The following is a 19,430-nucleotide window of genomic DNA, read 5'->3' as shown; positions in this document are numbered from 1 at the left end:
CGCTTGATAAATGTGTGGTGGTTTGTTGTGGGTGGTTGTTCATTTGTTTAGTAGTAAATGTCTACAAATGAGTTGACTTACAGACCTAAGAAAATAAAATGAAGACAACAGTTATGGATGAGGGATGGAGATGGAGATGTCACAGAGGTTTTGGTTTTGTTTAAGCTGAAGATCAGCTCTTGCAGGAAAATGCAATTATTAAAATGGGTGATACAGTCAGGTAATGTATTTTTGAAAGGTTCTGATGAAACCCTTCAGCAAGGCCTTATCCCATTGGCTGATTCTTAAGGGGTGAAGTTCTTGGGATAGAAAGGAATCTAAGTCTAAGGTATATCTGGTTGGGCTTGCGATGGAAAGAACTTTATATAAAGAGAGTCCCGTGACCTGTGCTGGGAACCTCTGTGTTCCAGCATATTTATTGTGTTTTCTGGAAACACAGACAATGGTATAAATAAACTCAGTTGACTAGTTGACCATGAAAAGTTACAGGGAGCCTTTGCAATAACTTTTAAGGCAAGATTTGAGTCCATAAATGCAGCTCAAAAAGGTGCAGGGGACCAGTTTGTCCACAATTAGCAACAAATGGAATCTAAATTAATTACCCTGGGGTCATTCTGGCGGGGTCTCGGGGGTGGGCTCCCCGGCGGTGACCCAAGCATCATGCTGTGGGGGTCTCAGCATGGGGGTTATGCTGTCAGAGTCTGGGGGTTCCAGGGTGTGACCCTGGCATCATGCTGGGGGGGGGGTCCCGGGATTGACCCTGGTACTATGCCAGGGTGGTATCAGCATGACCCGAGGGTCATGTCAGCAGGGTCCCAGGTGGGTCTGGGGGTTGACCTTAGTATTGTGCCAGGGGGTTCTCAGCATGACCCCTGGGTCATTCCGGCAGAGTCCTGGAGAGGGGTCTCAGGGTTGACCTCAGCATCACGCTGGGGGGTGTTGGCACGATCCTGGGGTCATGCTGGCAGGGTCCCGGGTGCGTCTTGGGATTGACCTTGGCATGGTGCTCAGGCAGTGTCAGCATGACCCCAGGGTCACGCTGGCAATGTCTCCAGGGTTGACCCCGGCATTGTGCAGAGGCGGGTCTTGGCATGACCCGGGGAGTGACTCCGGCATTGTCCCTATGGGGTCCCGGGCTTGTCTTCGGCATTGCAACGAAGCAGTCCCAGGGCTGACCTGAGCATTGTGCCTGGGGAAATGTAGGATGATCCTGGGGCCATGCCAGCAGGGTCCTGAGGTTGACCCCAGCATCTTGCGGGGGGTAGTCCCAGGGTTCACACCAGGAGGGTTTCAACGTGACCTTGGGGTCATGCGGAGTCCCCCCCTGGAATGATGCCATGGTCACCCCAGGACGCTGCTGACATGAATCCGGGGACATGCTGAGACCTCCCCGGTGTGATGCCAGGGTCCCCCCGGGACCAGCTGGGACCAGCTCCAAGGAGAAGGAGGTGGGCCTTTCTGGGTGTTTTTTGACTTCTGTCTGGTGGCCGGCAGGGCCAAGGGGCTGCACCGCAGGGCTCCTGCCTCCCCATGGGCCTCGGCACCCCTGTAGTTCCCCCCTCCAACACAGAGAGGTGCCCCTTGCAAGCTCTGTGGCACACGGTGCCTTGTGGGCTAAAACCAGGCAATTAAATAGCAGCTAAAAAAGGCTACACAAACATAAGCTGTATGCCATTTTTAGTGGCTTTTGTTTTGATTAACTCCTTGGACAACAGCAGTAAGAAACAACTTGCCTGGCTCCTCAGCTCTTCCTGAGCTGCTCCTCTGGCCAAACCCAGGGCTTGAGGGCCTGCTGGGGTAGGGATGTGCCTGCAGCCACGCAGCAAAAGCCATGAGGTGTGTGACCGCCCTTGTTCCTCCAGTGCGTGGGGCTGTACTGGCACAAAGCTCTGCAAGGTCTGTAGGCTGGCATGGGTCTGCACAGCCTTGGGCTCCAAGTACAGCTGAGGCTCCTGAGCCCTGCAAGGATAAAAAAATACTTCACAATACTTCACACTGCTGAGGTGTGTCAAAGGACCTGGAAAATGCCCCTTGGATTCCCAGACATTGGTATCTAGTTAGATGTGATTGTTATTAGAAAAATAAATGTAAAATTATCCCTGTATTATCACCAACTAGCCTAAAAAAAGAGATTATTTTTAAACTGTACTGGATTCAATCTACATAAAAAACTAAATGGGAAGATGAATGGATGTCAAAAGCTCGCTGGTTTCTGGAATAGCACCACGTGTTTTCAACCCCTGGGGACTGGGCGACTGATGACCCCCACCCTTCCACTAGGCCTTCTGCAGCATGAAATACAATCAAGTAGTTTTCAGTTTGTAGCTACATGATTGTTCCAATTAACAAGAAGTCCATTTGCAGGACAGTAACAGCTGTTCCTCCAGAGGGCTGAGAAACGGTGTTGCAGCAGCACGTGTTGCTGTAGCTTCCTGTTGAACTCCTGGCCACGATTTCCCAGAGCAGTAAGAGGAGAATGGTGGGCCTGTGCTGGAGGTGACAGGGCAGTTTGGCAGAAGCAATGGGGGAAGTCAACACCGGTTCTCGCACAACCCGTCCCTCACTGCCTCTGCAGTGCCCTGAGCGACAGGCTCCCTGCAGGAGCTGCACAAGCTGCACTTGGCATGAGGGGCAGGTGCTCCTCTTCCCTTCTTCCACCAGTCCTTCTGCCTGCATGGGCCTGGACCTCTGAGTCCCCATCCTTTGCATAAAGGGGCTCAGACCCAGCCTGCTATGGTACACACAACAGTGCCTCAAAGCCCAGGCCTGTGGCTACACTCACCTTCTGGCTTGAAGTCAAGTGCTAAGCAAATGTTGGGTTTTCTCCTCCTCTGCGAGCAAGACTGGGGCAGCCTCCCAGTGTGACAGTGCTACAGCAGAGTCCTGCTGGTCCCAGTGAGTGGAGCTCCAGCCATCCACTAAGTTGCAAACAGTGGATCCACAGCACCAGCCTCCTATGTATTCTAGAGCTATCCAGCTATATCCTGGTTTCCTTCGAGTACTGCCTCTCATGTGTTATCCTGCAACCAGCAAATGCACATCTTGCACCCCTCTGGTCATTATATATTTGTTTTGTTATACAGGAACAAGCTGTAAACGTGGACGTTTTTGGACATCTGGGCTTGGCTGGGCAGCAGTACCAGGGCAAGTCTTCTGTTCCCTTCTGCTTCCCTCTGGCTCACCCTGCCCTCTGCATGGCTGAGGGCTTGCTGGTTGTGCTCCTTTATTTACATGACATCTTTTACCCTGAGGTGTCCTAAAACAATGATAAAATTATTGAAGGGATTCTGGAATTCCTTGCTGAGTTGCTTTTCTCCTGAAGGAAAAACCCAATGGTGACCAGGTGTCTGGTTTCTTTTGGTATCAAATGAAGCCTAGAGCTGTTTGGGTAAATGGCAGCTAAAGGTGTCTCTTCCCTCAGGAGATGCTAGTTGCTTAGTGTGGATGAAGCTGTGCCATCCCAGCCATGAGCCTTTGGCCCTCTCCCCATGGGGGCACAGCTCTCTGTTACACAGCTTTGTCCATGCCCGAGCCTGAGGCACTGTCACTGCTGAGCTTTGAAAATGTGTTAGCTGATGCTATGTCTTATTTCTGAGACGTGCTAGACCTGGACTTTACTATAAAACAATGTTATGCAGCTGGAGAAAAATGTGATTCCATAAACCATTAGTGTCCCTTCGGGGCCCGGCTGGAGACATGTTTTCTATGCTCAACCTTGTAAAGGCAGCAGAGCCCAGACACGATCCCTCCGGCCCAGGCAGCTCGGTGCGGGAGTGAGACACCGGGGCGGGTGGCGGCTGGTGGGAGCCCCTGCAGAACATGCCCCTCACATGCAGGGTGAGGCGTAGCTGCTGGCTTGGCCGGGCTTCGCTGGGTTTGGGGCATGTGGGAGATGGTGGTGCAGCCTGCTGATGGCCCGTAGGCCCTTTCTGAGGGCCTGGGACAGGTTATGGGGCTGGATAAACGTGGATGGGCCAAGCTTCAGCAAAGTTCAAACGTGAACATTTCTATGTATGAGATGGATAACACAGAAGATAGAATTCTCCTGTTTTGTTTACCTTGATGCTTTTTTTCTTTAATGATTTAGATCCGATATGATCTTCATTAACTTTTGTTAAGGTGACTGGCTGCAAAAGCGTGATAGAAAAATGAGGTGCCTGCAAATCTTTTGCAACAGTAATGATTACCTCTGGCTCCTTAACCAGTGCTCTCACTTCTGGGTTACAATGACTCTTTGGTTTTAAAAAATGGCTCAAGCAGACTTTCAGCTTGTGACCACTTTGTGAAGGTTTAAATTTGCTTCCTCAGCTTTTGGATGTCTATGGCAAAAAAAAAGCCAGAAGTCTTCCTGCAGAATCTTACCCCACAAATGTTTGGTGGCTCTGACATATGGGGCAATCGACTTGAACTGGGAGGCTTAGTCTCCAGGAAGAAATTTTAATAAACGTCTCCCACCAGTGAGCTGAACTGATGGCAGCCACAGTGGGAATTGTTTACTACCGTGCTGCAGTGTAGACAAGGCCTCATTGTCTGGCTTTGACAGGGAAAATGTTCAGTTTCACAAACTTTGCTGAGCAAGGGAGAAAATAATTATATTGCAGATCAGCTTACAAGGGGCACATTCATGTTTGAAAGAAAACTTGATTTTCATAGGGTGGGAAAGAGAGGTACAGCTGCCAAAGGGAAAAGCCAGCGGCTTCAGTGACCTACTAAAATTGCCTCAAGTCAGAAGTTATTCCTGGCTGAAGGTGGGTCCCACGGGTCCGGATCCTTGGCTCTGGCTGGGAGGCAGGCAGTGCAAGTCCAGAGTGTGCAGGAAACCAAGCGCTCTCTGAGCTCCCCAAGGGGTGTTTACCAGGGCAGAAGCTGTGGTGGCAGCTCACATGTCCCCATCTTCTGCCCACTGACCCAGGAGCCCACAGGTCAGTGTTCCTCCCATGAGTCATGAACCCATGCGGGCAGTGGGCTCCCCAACGGGGACATTGTGCCGCAGGAGAGCCCCTGCTTAGAATTTGCCTGTTTTCAGCTTGTAATTATCGCAGTTGTAATTTCATTTGCAGTATTTGAGCAAAGCATTGGCAGCATTTTGCTTCATGTGCTTTTACTTAGGAGGATGACGGGGCGAATATTGAAGGAATATGTTTTACAGCGCTAGGTTGGCTGTGATGAGCCACACACAGCCGGCCTGGGCTGCTGACTGGCTGCCTTCCCCCTGGATCTGGGAGTATTAACTGAAGCGATTTTCGTTGTCTTCCCAAGGGGGAGGATGTAATTATCTTCTTTTTGCAAGATTGCATGTAATTTTCTCCCCTCTATCTTAAAAATTGAGGCAGAAGCAGAAATGAACTGTGTAACAAGCTGATAACCTATTAATTCTTTCATCAGCTTGAAAGCAAAGCTCGAATGAGTCTAGTGCTATAAATCTCGCTGTCTTTTTGTGAACATTTATCTCAAGGAAGTGTGTACTCTCCTCTTTGCAGGAAGCTGCAACACCAGCATAAACCCAGTTTGTTGTCATGGCGATGTCAGCAGTTGCCTTATGTGTATGCCAAATTGTAGGCCCTCGTAGGATCATAGGAAAAATTCAGGTGGGACAGGACTGCTGGAGATCTGTAGTCCAGCCCCCTGCTCAGGGCAGGGTCAGCCATGAGATCAAACCAGGTTGCTCAGGCCTTTCTCCAACCAAGACTTAGAAACCTCAAGTTATGGAGATGGTGCCACCTCCCTGGGCAATGTTTCTGGGCTGTTGCTACCAGCGTTCTAGCCTTCCTAATTCCAGTCATTCTAGAAATAATATTTTGGGTTTGCTGTGTCTTTCATATGTATTCATTGTGTTCTCTATTTTTCACCACCTTGAGTCTATACAGAAGAAGAATTTCCCTTCCACTTCGATTTCCTTCTCTGTCTGCAGGGTTGTTATACTTTGCTTCACCGATCATGAACATACTAGTGCAGGCCACACCACTATCTTGAATTCTCTTATCTTTCGAGGTTTTTTGATGCCACGCTCATCACCATGACATGAGAAGAATTTCTCCTATGAACTTAAGATCTGGCTATACTTTTTTATATTTCCCTCTCTTTCGGTCAGTCATCTTGCCAGATGACTAATTGGCTCTGTTTTCTTGTATTTGACATTTGTTTTCTGCCCACATTGGCACTGCTTTACGAAAGCATCCATACTCTGGACAGTATTTGCACATTAGCAATGGGAACAAATGCATCCATACATACAAGTTAAATGTGCACTTGACTGCTCTTCAGATAGACTTAAAAGCACGTAAATGTTGCCTTTAATCCCAGTCCTTTCCATTTGTTGACATCTGTGTAAAGTGCACTGGCCTAGAGGAAGAAGAGAGCATGTGTGTTTGTGTGTCCTTGTCCTGAAGGGTACCCGCTTGCCAACTCTCTTTTCACAGGATTGTTTCATGAGTTTTCTGTTTCACTCTTCTGCTTGTATCATATTTAGTATACCATGTCCTGAGGGCAACCGCTGTACAAAGTTTGTCCTATTTAATTGAACTATGGTTGCCATGGGTAGTTGAAAGGTCAAATTTCATTCTGCATGGTGAATTCTGCAAGCCAAGGTATGTTACAGAGGAAGGGGGAAACCTGGCTCTCAAAGTCTGTGTCAAGGAGCCAGGGGTTGAACTGACGGGGATTTTAAAGGGGGTTTATGGTAATTTATTGCCCTACTTCTCAAGGAAATTCAGTTGGGTACCAAATTTAGGCTTATTGGAAAACCCCAGCTTCACAGCCGAGCACCACAGCTTTTATTTGTGCCTACCTCCATGCTGCCTCTCTGCTTTCTGGTCAGAGCCTCCTCTGGGACAGAGTGGAGCTTTGCCTCAGACACCTACGAAAGTCCTCTCAAGAGAATATCTCCAGAGGACCAAGCACAAGCAAAGGGACTGACATTTACTGTGTACTTCTAGGTAGGGGCTGGGCAGGGTACCAGCAGTGGGTCTGGAAAAATAGAGATAGATGCCATGCCAGCACTTCTGGTATTTGGTTTCCAAATAGCATGAAATATTGTTTGCATTTTAGCCTCTGTGCCTCTTTCTAGCATCTCTGAGGTGAGAGGAAGGAGCTGGGCACTCAGGGATACCATGGTGCTAAATCCTCCCCTGCAGGCTCTGTACCAACCTCTGGGGGCCTCTGTACTGACCTTTATCTGAACCCGACCTGTGGACCCCAACATAACCCTGCCTGCAGGAGAGGGACACAGAGGTGGGCATCTCAGTGGGAAGCAGCAGAACATCTTTGCAGGAGGATCTGGGACCCAGCAGGAAGTTTTGGAAAAAGTTCTCTTCCAAGGTTTTGACATGTGCTTTTTGTTTTGAGGATGTGAAAGGCAAAAACCACAGCAAATAAACAGAACATTGATGAGATGTCACCTTCCAGGCAGGACTTCATGAGAACAGATGGGGAAACTGAGGCAAAAGGCAGTGCCTGAAACCTGGCCAGATGAGTGTTGCTCAACAACGAGAGAGAAAGAGATAACTTGCATGCTCCATTGCATTTGATTTTCCAAACATTCATACTTGAGCCCTAACAGGGAGGGCAGGGGCGTGACAGGAGAGGAAATTTAGAACATCATCAACATGGGAGGTGTGATTGCAGAAGACATAGCGAGCAGCTGCAAAAACTGATATAAACGCCTGGATTTAATGGCTTGTAATATAATGCTTTGACATCACTCGTCATCAGATGAACTTTCATTTTCGCTTGCTTGCTTGCTTACAGTTTTGCTATAGTTCTTTAATTTTGTTAATAGTAGAAATAACAAAAGGCATCTGCGGAGGCCAGACAGCTGTACAGCACATTCAAGTTGTAAGATGTGTCATGCTGCCTTCTTCTCAGGGCAAAAGCCAAAGTGGGCTGAGTTCTGGTTTACACTGTCAGCTTGCTGATTATCACCAAGAGCAAGACTAACTCCAGCCAGGGCACTGTCTGCTTTGGGATTGCAGAAGATATTAATGCTGCATTGTTCTTCTTAACTACTGCTCTCTGGAAACATAAAGCATGGGATGAAGGAGAATGAAACAAACAGGCTTATTTAGGTCAATTACAAAAGTCAGGGCTAATTGTGAACAAAGTGGTAAAACAGGAGCAGACGGAGCTCAGAGGAAAACAATGTCAACAGTGACCTACATACTCCTGGGGAAGGAGGAGGAGGTTGGACAGCAGGCAAGGGGGAATGCATCGCTCAGCACAAGAGGGGTTTGCATGCTTCTCTCAGGTCCCTGGGCCAGGGCCAGCCTGCGTGCCGAGTGCCATGCATGCAGACTGCACAGAGCTGACCTAAACACGTAAGAACACCCAGAGACATCAGCCCAGTGATGATGCATGATGCACTCCCATGTGATGTTCAGCCCTGCAGGAAGCTGCAAGACCTCTTTCTTCCCTGAGTCTCGGGGCAGACCTGGAAAATAATAGCCCCCTGCTTTCCATGCAGAACAACTCTGGAGTGAAAACGGTGTAGTTTGTATGCTCTTGCTTATGCTGTCAGTGGGAGGACAAGTGAAGGACTATCAGTTGCTTAGACACATGCTGGAAAACATTTCTCATGATCCCTTTCTGTGTCTGTAAGGGTAAGGAGCTTGCTCTAACTTATCCTGGCCTAACATAACCTAACCTGGCCCAACCTTTCCACAGGACACAGGCCCTGGGGTGATCTTTGGGCAGTAAGGCAGCAGCTTTCAACTTCAGCTCAATGAGCCCTTGCAAGTACTTTTAAGAGGTTTGTGAAAAGCAGCTTCTCTCAGCTACCCCCTAAACCCGCTGCCAACAGGCTGATGTGTGCTGGTGTCTGCACCTTCACTGCAAAATGTTTATAGGCCCAAAACTGTGCATGCTGGATTTGCCTGGGATAGCATTCATTTTCTTAGGAGTAACTAGCATGGAGTGATGTTCTGGATTTGTGCTGAAAACAATGTTGGTAATACAGGGATGTTTTTGTTATTGCTGAGCAGTGCTTACACAGAGTCAAGGCCTTTGCTGCTGCTCACACCACCCCACCAGCGAGCAGGCTGGGGGTGCACAGGAAGGCAGGGGGGGACACAGCTGGGACAGCTGACCGCAGCTGACCAAAGGGATATTCCATACCATATAACATCATGCTCAGTATATAAGGCTGGGGGAAGAGGAAGGAATGGGGGGACATTTGGAGTGATGGCATTTGTCTTCCCAAGTAACCATTACACGTGATGGAGCCTGGCTGTCCTGGAGGTGGCTGAACACCCGTCTGCCCATGGGAAGTGGTGAATGAATCCCTTGTTTTGGTTTGCTTGTGCGTGCAGCTTCTGCTTTACCTATTAAACCATCTTTATCTCAAACCAGGACTTTTCTCACTTTTACCCTTCTGATTCTTTCCCCCATCCTACCACAGGGAAGGAGCAAGCGGCTATGTGGTGCTTAGTTGCCAGCTGGGGTTAAACCGTGACACTGGGAAAGGTATAAAGTGACTGCTCTAAGGGAAACCTTTATCATTCCTAGCAGAGTTCAATAGTAGGTTCATCCCATGCTTCATATTTCCACAGAGCAGTAATTAAGGAGAACAATGAAACACAAATAACTCCTACGAAAGGGAGCGAGGATTTGGCATCCCTTATTTAAGTACTAGCTCAGTCAAATGCTTCCCTATCATGTGGTTTTCAGCTCTGGCCTCCCGTTGTAAGTAGGGACTTCTGTATCCAACATCAAATCTCTGTGTGCCTGCCGGCCGTGGCACCTGGCCAGTCACCAAGAGACAGCTCTCTCATATCTGCATGCTGCTGTTCTTGTCTCTACCCACATCTGAAGTCCCAGCCAGCTACTCTCTTAAAAAGACAGAGTTCACGCAAGACTGCAGTTCCACAGTCTTTTGAGACTGTCAGGCCATTTGGTTCGGCATGTAAATTTGACTGGACTCAGATCTAAGCTTAAAGAAACCCTCGTGGATTAGCCTGGGTAATATGTCACAGCTTATTTGACCAGCCAATGCTGCGATGGTGGGGAGTTCACAAGACCCAGACAGTGCCCTGCCTGAGTTTTGGCTCAGTACCTGCTGTGTGTCCTCCCCAACAGCCTCCATGTAGGCAGCAGGAAGCATAACACAGTCAGCAGCTACGCATGGCATTCTGATCTCCTGCTACTGAAAAATGCTTCTGGTAAAAATTTAAAACATAATTTACCTCCCTTCATGAGCTGGCTAACACACATGTGGGGGGGCCTGGCCACAGCTAGTGAGGATTACTGTTCACACGTAGTGCTGTCCTGGCTGAGACGCTGGAACAGAAGTAGCTGGGGTTGTGGCATCGCTATCGGGGAGCTGTCAGCCCCAGCAGTGCCCTGGCAGCTTGTCTGCTCCCATGGCACCCAAGCGCCGAGGAGGCTCTGGTGAGGATCCTGCTCACAGCATGTGCTGCCCAAGGCTGTGGCAAGTCCCGCAGCCATTCCTCCAGACTTATATCAGCCAGCCTGGATTATTTTTTTATTGATCACATCTACCACCTCACAGCCAGCTCTAAGCACACCTCGCCGCACACCGGATGCACACATGCCTCAGGCACCAGGTGAGTCAGTACGTGGCCTTGGTTTGACAGCTCAATGGATGCATGTACACACTTTGCTAATTATGCTAAAAATAGTCTTAAAGGAGGGCATGGATTTTGTTGGCCCCTTGAAATTCAGGAGTGAGACATGAGAGGACTAGTTCACATGTTATAATAGCTGAGCCAAAATTTAAATGGATTTGCATTTTTTTTTCTTTCAGTTTAGGGCACATTCTTCTAATTCAGAAAAAAACCCCACAGTGTAGCTGTGCTTGGGATTTCCAAGTACCTCTGTTCACATTTTGTGGTATGACAGAAATTATCCATTCCTGGTGGACACAAACCTTTTCTAAGCAGCATCTTCCTATCTTTGGCTGGGCTTTCTATACTACACATATTATCCATAGTCCCCATAGTTTCTCTTTATCAGCACAATTTCCTGATGGCCAGCTGAATGGCATTCATGCATGTATATTTTTCTTCTTTTAAAGGTCAGTTGGCATCTGTGATTTAAGCGTATTCTCCCTAGATGCATTATAAACCTGTTGTGCTTTAAACCCAGCTAGCAATCAAAACCATGGTAGCCACTTGTTCACTCCCTACCCCCGGCCTCCCACGTAGGGGAGAGAATTGAAAGAGAAGGGAGAAAACTGGTGGATTGAGATAAAAACAGTTTAATACAATAACAAAACATCACTAATCTACTACTACTACTATATATAAAATGAAAATAAAATATAAAATTAAGTGATACTCAACGCAATTCTTCACGAAATCCGTCCGTACCAAGCAGCCAGTCCTGGGAAGAGCACCCTGGTCCCAAACAGCTGATCCTGGGGAGAGAGAGAGCAAAAAGACCACAAAGGCAAAAAGGCCAAAAGGCAGAAACACCCAGAGACCAACTGCAAACTGGCAGTTTAGGCCAAACTAAAAGAACTCCCCAGTGGAACTCAACTGAAAGAGAGTGGAATAGGAATGGGTCTCCCTCTCATTAAATATAAAGCATAACGCTAATGACATGGAATATTCTTACTGATCAGCCTGGACATCAGTCAAGGTCTGCCCCATCTATGCCCCGCTTCCCAGCTGCCTCACACTTGCAGATAGAGAGCCCAGGAAGACCTTGATCTCCCAGACAATGGCTAAGATAACAGTAAGTTCTTACATTCTTTTCATTCCAACTCAAAACCACTGGAAAGTTACTTGAAAAAAAAACATCAGTTCTGTCCCGGGGTGTTATCTTACTATTCTCGAACAAAATCCAAACAATGACCATGCTTGCTGTGAAAAAGAAGAGTTTGTACTGCATGAAGAATATTAACTCAATTTCAATCAAACCAGCACAGAAGTGTAGATGTCTACATGACTTTTTGACAGGAACACATGAAGAAAAGATCATGTGTGATCTCTGGCTGTAATTGAAATATTTTAAGTCAGGTACCAGAAGTCTGATAAAAAGACCCAGGAAACAATTCCCAGAAACTCATTTTGCTCATCCCTTGTAGCTGTGGCAATAAAGGAGAGAGAGGAAGGGACAAAGCTTACTGGGGAAAAACAAGTCATCAAAACCAACTAACTGCAGTTGGGGTTCATCACCTGACATGCTGTACATTGAGCTTTGGAGTCCGTCGTGTGGCCTGCAAAGAATTCTTTGTGTATTTTTTCATGGAAAATTAATATCTAATTAAGAAGTTAGTAATGAAATTATTAAGCTTGCAGTCATTTTCATAGTTGGAGAAAAATTAAATGTAAAATGCCCTCTATATATACTGCATGGCAGCTGCTTTTCTTCTCTTGCCCCCTACCCTTCTATTTGCTCATATATTATAGTTATTTTTCTTCCAGACTAGACCAAAGCTGTTTATCTTTCCTCCTTCACCCTCTGTCCCTTTCTGAGTGCCTGTTGTTCACTGTTCTAAGCCAACAGGTGGAAAAAGGCATTATGACCCTGCTGAATCAACATCCTGTGAGGCTAGAATGACAGCTGTTAGCCTAACTGGAAAGCAGTGCCATGGTCCTTTGGAGGTAGAAGGGTAGACAGCTGTTACAGAAGAAGACAATGCTCTTCTTCCACAGGGTTTCAAAGTTTGTGGGAAAAATGTGCTCTCTGCTCTTCACTTGGCCTGAAAACTGCTCAGGAAAGTGGCAACGAAGGTGTGGAGCAAAATGTCTGTCCCCACTATTTTTGAAGATACACACAAGCAGGTTCAACCCCTGCTCTAAACTGTCTGGAAGCTGTGAATCTGCATGAGTGTGACGCTGATCCCTGACTAACTCACCTGTTCTCTGAGCTGGCCACAGTTGCTCATACTGCCTGCCACAACTTCCAGTTTGGAGCTCCCTCTAGTACCAGGAGAGCAGGTCAGCTCTGGCACGTCAGTACCTGAAAAAAAAGGAAATCCTTTCACAGATCAGTTTATCTGACTAAGAAATAAATTAAAAAATGCCAAAAACCAAGCTGAACAAGCAATCATCCTGGGTTGTGGCTGCAGGGTGGTCTCAACGTGTTGAGGTTTCAGAGTCACCTTCCTGCCTCCATCATACAGTGCGTGGGCAGCACTGAGCAGATCAGGTGACGGGACCACGGCTGCCCTCATCGTGTCACCACAGCTGGCTGGAGAGATGCCTCATGCTCCCTGCCTGGCCACAGGTCATGAGAAGAGCTTTGTGTGTAAGGAGAACAAGTTCAAGGAAACGTTTTAATATCACACTGAGAGGGCTTGTGTAGCACTTCTGCTCCATTGCTTTGTGTCTTTTACGTGCTCTTTTTTATCATGATATTATTGACAAGAAAAATAATTTTGTTTAGAATCACTTTTAAAATGTTCCTTGTGCTTGGAGCCCTATGGGAGGATTACAAGATTGTATGCAAGATGCTGCTTCTTAGAAAAGCACAGAGGATTTCTGCAACAGAGAAAAACATTTTCAGATATTTCATTACATAATGCTTAAAAATATGGCATTTAATTTACTGAGGCATCTGTTCTCTCTCATTATTTACAGCAGCCTTCAGAAAACTACTTTAAGAACACATTCAAGAGCAAATGCCGCAAATGCCAAAGAAAAATTATATAATTTACTCATGGTACATTGTCCTTTCTAGCAAGGAAGAACTCACCACCTATGGATTGAAGCTGAAAATCCTGTTGCCTTTGGTTGTCATTAACTGACCTCAGTCAAGGTGCTGCCCAATGGAGATGGGCCTTACAGGAACCTACTGTAAAAGACAAGCTTTGTTCTGAAGTAAAGGCAATCTGCCAGCAATAGTGAGAAGACAATAGTGGCACCAGAGAAGGAACAGCGGTAATCGGTGGGGTGGCTGAGCACAGTGAGGAGCACACACACCACAAGCCACACACCTTTAATGAGCTTCGACAGAAGAAGTGAATGACCGGCCAGCAGATTAACAGCTTGACAGCTGTGTGGGAGACCTTGTTTTGGACACCATGAGCAAAAGCAACATCAGGAGGCATGTCATGGAGCAGCAGGTTTACCTGTTGCTTCCACACATGCCTCTGAATTTGAAGTTATTTGAAGTTATTTGGTATTTACTAGAGGATAGGACTAGGAGAAGAGAAGCCAAGCAGATTAGCATCAACCATCCCAGGCTAAAGCTCTAGTAGTTGTAGAGTTAGTGCAAGGGTTTTGCACTAACCTTTCATAAGTTTGATATTAGAATTGGAAAACCAGGCCCTTCTAATGAAATAGGTGTATGGTAAGACTTGTACTGTGACACCCAGAGGAAGCTGGTGATTCCTGCTTGGTTTACTTTTGTACCAATAGGATCAAAGTAAAAAAGAGCAAGTGTTTGTGTTACTAAAACTATAGAAAAAGTTTCTTTAAAAATCACTGGTAATATCCTTCTCCTTAGGTTTAACTGAAGAAACTCTGTGACATTTCATCTTGCTTAAAAATTAACTAGAAAGGTAGTATGCTTTAGTCAGAAAAACAGAAATATTTGTTCTCTGTCTCAGTTCCTTTACACTGAATCTAGAAGTCTACTAATGTTTCAGAGTTAGCCTGTCTCTTCAGTCACTTCACAGACACAAAGAATTGTAATCACAAATCACATTATGCTGTGCTCAGCTTTCAACAAAAGAGGAACAATGCTAGTTGCATTTAAACAGCGTCTCCCAAGCAAACATTTCAGCTGTGCCTTGTTTTCAAAGACATTCCTCAGCTTTTTCTCAAATGTAAGCATGTTTCTTCCAAATGTGATGACTCTGATATTTTACTGTTGAATAGCAGAAATTTAAGAACTATCAACTACTTTGTTTGTTTTGTTTTGTTTTGTTTTTTTCTGTGCAATGCCAGTTCCTGGCCTTGTACAGGCTGGAGCATGTTTTTAACTCCATGTCCAGTGTGAGTAGTTCCACTCACTAGAATTGATCCCAGTCTGGATAAAACTAAGCACATGTGTAAATCTTCACAGAGGAGGAATTTCATTTTTGCAGAAGCAGCTCTGGTTTCCTTCGTGAATTTCTCCTCACCCTTAGCAACAGGGCACTGTTATTCAGCAACATTCACATTTACTACTAGAATCCTTTTCTTATGTGCCACCTCTTGTGTTGCAGTCCATGTCTGAGGTCGAAAGCTATGAATCCATATTCCTAGCTCCCATAGACTTAAATTACTTTTATTTTTAAAATAATTGCAACATTACCAACTCTTGCAATTTTATTGTAAATCTCACAAGATAAGTATCTTTCCAAAAGCCCTGCTTCCTGGAACCTTGTGATTTTTTGACATAGCAACAAGTGTGGATTTCTCTATGGCACCTGTGTATCAAAACTAAAGCCTAACAAAGGTTAGCAACTGACATTTTAAGATCACTACCTTCAGCTTATTATGGCATGACTGGAGCAGACAGAGAGTAGAAAGACATTCTGTGTTATGCCTCTAGGTGCTTTTGTCAATATATGCAGGTTTCTGACCAGTCAAGCCTTAAGATCCTAATCCTGCAAGCACTTGTGCCTGCTCAGAATCCCACTTCGAATGCAAACCATCTTTTCTGGAAATTCAGGTGGTGCAGGTTCACATAGTCACAAGCCGTGACGGTGGTAGTGTGCTGGCCACAATGGGCACCACTATGAGGAAGACCATAGCCCATGTGGATTATCTGTCGTGGTAAATCTGTGCCTGAACTTCAGGAGCTCTTCATGGATGGCATTTTTGGAATGATCATCTGCAAGTGCTATCAATAGTCTGGATTTGCATTAATCATTGAAGATGGGATAGTCACCAAAGATGGGAAAGGGAGGAGGGCACCCACAACAGGAAACATGGAGCCAGAAAGATGCCCCAAGGACAGAGACAGATTGCAATAAATGGCAGAGCATGTTAAGGAAGGAGGTGCTAGCAGGACTTTTCCACCCTAAGAAATGCTGGTTTCCTTTCTCCACTTTAGAGCTTTGGTGTGGAGATGTTAGGCCAGTGTGGACAAGTACAGCCTCTTTGAACTCAGAGCGCTACATCCTAAATGTGCACCTTTTGACAGCGATTCAGGCTTGGTGGCCCGTGAGATCTGCCTCCCCTCTCCCCCTCATGGGTTTATACCTGCCAAGGCATGGAAGGGCAGCTGTCTGTCTCTGTCTGGGAAGCACAAGAGTCAGTGTAGTGGCTTCTGAACTCTTCCCTGAGGAACAGCTAGTAGACAGCTGAAGTGCCAAACCTTCTTGCTGGCATGATGTATATTTTGTTGCGTGCTTATAAAATTCTTCAGTATTTCACCAGGAGAAAAATGTGTATGATCTCATCTACACTATGCAACTATTCAGTTTTCTCTGTGCAAAGTCCATGAGGTGGACTTGGCAGTTTTAGCTTTACAGTTGAACTCAACGATCCTAAAGTTCTATTCCAACCTAAACAATTCTATTATTCTAGGTTTGCTTCTAGGCTCTCACCTGCTATGAGCCAGCACACAAGCATCCAAATTAACTCCATGGGCTCCATCCCCACATTGTGATGTGACAGTGGGCTGCCAGATTCCTAGCAAAGACTTTGGAGAACTGAGGGGAGAAGGATTTCTTCATAGGCAGGAACTGGCCAGTTGCTGTGGAGCCCACGGTCACCCCGTAACGCCCATCTCAGTGACACAGGCTTGGCTTTGCTGGCAGCCTCCGCACCAGCGAGCTCTGTGACCACAGCAGCCCCAGCAAAGGATCCAAACACCAGATGTGAAGTGTTACCAGACTTTTATCGCTCAAACCTGGCTACCCTGAGGTAAGGTGCTCATGCAGCAACTTCTCCACGTCCACAGTGAACTGCATGAGCCTCGTGGCACCAAGCCACAAATGGCCGACCAGGCGCGTGGGGCAGACCGGCCAGTGCGGCACTCCCAGCCCCAAAGCCTGGCAACGGCCACCGGCAAGGGCCATCTCCACCGCTAAGGGCCGCCCAGTAACGGCCGCCAGTCGCAGCCTCTGCCGCGCCGGCCCACCTGCTTCCACCGCCCCCCACCTCCGCGCTGCGACGGGTTTTGACCCGCGCGGGCCGCCGTAGCGCGGCCGGCCGGCCTGGAGCTGCAGGCGGTGCTGCGGCCGCCGGGGGGAGCGGCTGCGCGGCGCGGGCGGGCGGGCGCTTGCCCATGGGCTCCCGCGGCCGGCGCGGAGCTCGGCGGGCGGCCTCGGCCCCCCGCTTCTGGCTGAGGCCTGAGGCTGCAGGGCCGCCCCCTCGCTGCCGCCACCGCCTCTGAGGGAACGGCCCCCGCCCCGCCCGCGGGGGCGGCCCGCGCCGCGGCCCCTCCTCGGGGGCGGCCGGCTGCTTGGGCAGGCGCTGCGGGGCACCGTGGTCGCCGGCCTCGCCGGCAGAGCTGCTCCTGGGCACCAGGTAGGAGAGAGAGGTTTAACTCGGCGGGTTAGGCTGGGGGGGGCGGAGGAGACGCGTCTCCCAGCCCGCGGTGCTGCCGCCGCGGGGAGAGCAGCTGTGACTGTGCCGGCTTGAACGTTCCTCTGCTCCGCGCTCTCTCCCCTTCTCTCTTTCTCGCTCTCTTTCCCCCCGCCCCCATTTTGCACGGAAGCCTGGAGGATAATTTACTGCAGGCTTGGGCTGGATCCCTCTTTTCCCCCTTCCCTCCTTCACCGCCGGAGCTTTGGGAAAGGCGAAGGTTTTAGCCGGGGGTCTGTAAATCGTTGACAGCAGTTACAGTTCCTCGTTGGTCCCTCTTTAAAAAGAAGGTGTGGGGATGTGAAATGCTGTATGTCTTTATTAATCAGATAGCACCCACTGTATGTATGCGGGTACTTAAAGCAGAGCTAAATTTGTGAGACTTAAAAACTCCCTCATGTTTATTGTCGGTGTGCTTCTGTGAATTGGTGTTCAGTGATCAAGTACAGCGTTGTGCTTTCCAGACTGTGAAGCCTAAGGTGGAATGGGTGTGTATGGAGCAAAAGCAAGGGGCTGGATGGACCCTGTTAATGGACTCCAGTGCTGGGAATTTTTGTCTTTGTCATAAGATGATACTGAAGTGTAAAACACCTAAACTTTTGATCTGGGAATTGGTTTAGATGTGCTAATGAATAGTAAAAGGATGATAATTTTCATGGAAGCCTCTGGGAATAAGTAATACCGCACCCATCAATTATCATAAACTCTTGCATTTGGCATTTCTTGCAAAGAATGAGACTAGAATTTATTGCGAATGTCGTATTGACCCGTGGGTGCATCTTTCAGTTTAGATTACTGCTGATTTGATCCTCTGGAATCTGCAAAAGGAAAGTCTGCCAGCCTCTGTGAATAGCTTTGCAGTGTAACAGGAGTGGAGTTCCCGAGCAGAATCGCTGAGAGATATGTGAACAAGTGTAAGCAAAGCTGAGCACATCAGTATTTCTGCCTCAAACCTGGGCTTGTTTCCCAGGCACAGTTTGTGTGTGGGGTGAATATCCTCCTGGCACCTGGAGATGATGTCGGTCGAAGGGTCTACAATAACAAGTCGGATCAAAAATCTACTTCGCTCACCTTCCATTAAGCTAAGGAGAAGCAAGCCTGGGAACAAGCGTGAAGATATAGGCAGCAAGGTGAGTACTGTGTGGTTTGGCCAGCATGCTTTAACTTTGTTGCCTGAGGTTCCATCTGTACTAACAATACTGCTTTGGGAGACCTGGTGTAACTGTAGAGTGATGCAGAGAAACCAATATGTGATTGTAGTCTGTCTTTTAATTGGGATCTCTACTGTGCTGGAGATCCTTGCTAAAGCCCAGGTTGCTCTTCTGAAACGCACACTTTTTGCTTGTGTATTCAGTCTGTATCAGAAAGCTTTTGGGATTTCCCACACTGTGGCGTGTGGTGCTGTTACAGATGATAGGAGAAACATGATACTGCCTCTTCCTCCATGTTACCAGCAGTTAACGATACACAAAAGACCTGTTCTTCTGTGTAAGCAATTGTTCTTGGCCCTGCAAAGGAGAGTTCTATGAGCATGTGAGAAGGGTAGGCTGGTCTGAAAGATGTAGGATGTGAGGCGTCTCTTGGAGGTGGGCTCTGTTCAGGTGGGCTCTGCGTTCTCCAGGCCTGGGATGCCCTTTTCTCTATGTTCCTCCTTTGTGTGCCTCAGACCCCTTCCCTTGGGGATGTCTTGCCTGGGGTATAAGGGCTTCTAACCTGAAAAATCCATCATTCTTCTTGGCGTTGCGGAGAACTCCTGACAGATAGTCACTCACTGGGAATTGACTGGTGTCATGAGAGAGGAGGATGACTTAACCCTGCCTGCAGGGAGAAGAAGATCTGGGTGGCATTGCCTTGTGCTGACAGCAGGCGCCTCTGAGTCAGGGTACATCCTGCTGTCCCTGCCACTGATTCACTTGTAACTCTGGGCAAATCACTCAGGCTTTGCATAGCTCTTTCTGTCCATAAATAGAAAGCTTAATCCCTCCCCCTTTGTGAAAACTCACTAATAAA

The 19,430-nt window shown here is 47.6% G+C and overlaps 1 protein-coding gene and 1 long non-coding RNA gene across 8 annotated transcripts in view; one reads left to right on the top strand and one right to left on the bottom strand.

The window, feature by feature from the left end:
* Positions 1 to 1,706: 1,706 nt before the first annotated feature.
* LOC135579588 (uncharacterized) lies at positions 1,707 to 16,942 on the bottom strand. Of its 2 annotated transcripts, none has more exons than XR_010473009.1 (4): positions 16,439 to 16,942; positions 12,815 to 12,918; positions 11,295 to 11,368; positions 1,707 to 1,959 (listed from the first exon to the last, which is right to left on the bottom strand). It is a non-coding gene; the product is annotated as an uncharacterized LOC135579588 (long non-coding RNA). The 2 variants fall into 2 exon arrangements; XR_010473008.1 differs by lacking the exon at positions 1,707 to 1,959 and adding an exon at positions 7,361 to 8,010.
* Positions 16,943 to 17,080: 138 nt separating this feature from the next.
* Positions 17,081 to 19,430, top strand: part of MAPKBP1 (mitogen-activated protein kinase binding protein 1) — a 103,530-nt gene continuing 101,180 nt past the window's right edge. For 2 of the 6 annotated variants that reach the window (XM_065064577.1, XM_065064578.1), the window contains exons 1-2: positions 17,081 to 17,363; positions 18,207 to 18,550. In XM_065064577.1, the coding sequence (XP_064920649.1) occupies positions 18,434 to 18,550 (117 nt within the window). In that variant the 5' untranslated portion in view covers positions 17,081 to 17,363; positions 18,207 to 18,433. The remainder of the gene's footprint in view (positions 17,364 to 18,206; positions 18,551 to 19,430) is intronic. The other 4 variants (XM_065064573.1, XM_065064576.1, XM_065064575.1 and 1 more) reach the window with 2 other exon arrangements.

This window comes from Columba livia, chromosome 5 (assembly GCF_036013475.1).
Source record: "Columba livia isolate bColLiv1 breed racing homer chromosome 5, bColLiv1.pat.W.v2, whole genome shotgun sequence".
Taxonomy (NCBI): domain Eukaryota; kingdom Metazoa; phylum Chordata; class Aves; order Columbiformes; family Columbidae; genus Columba; species Columba livia.
The sequence above is the reverse complement of the archived record's forward strand: the minus strand, read 5'-3'. Positions and strand labels throughout refer to the sequence as shown.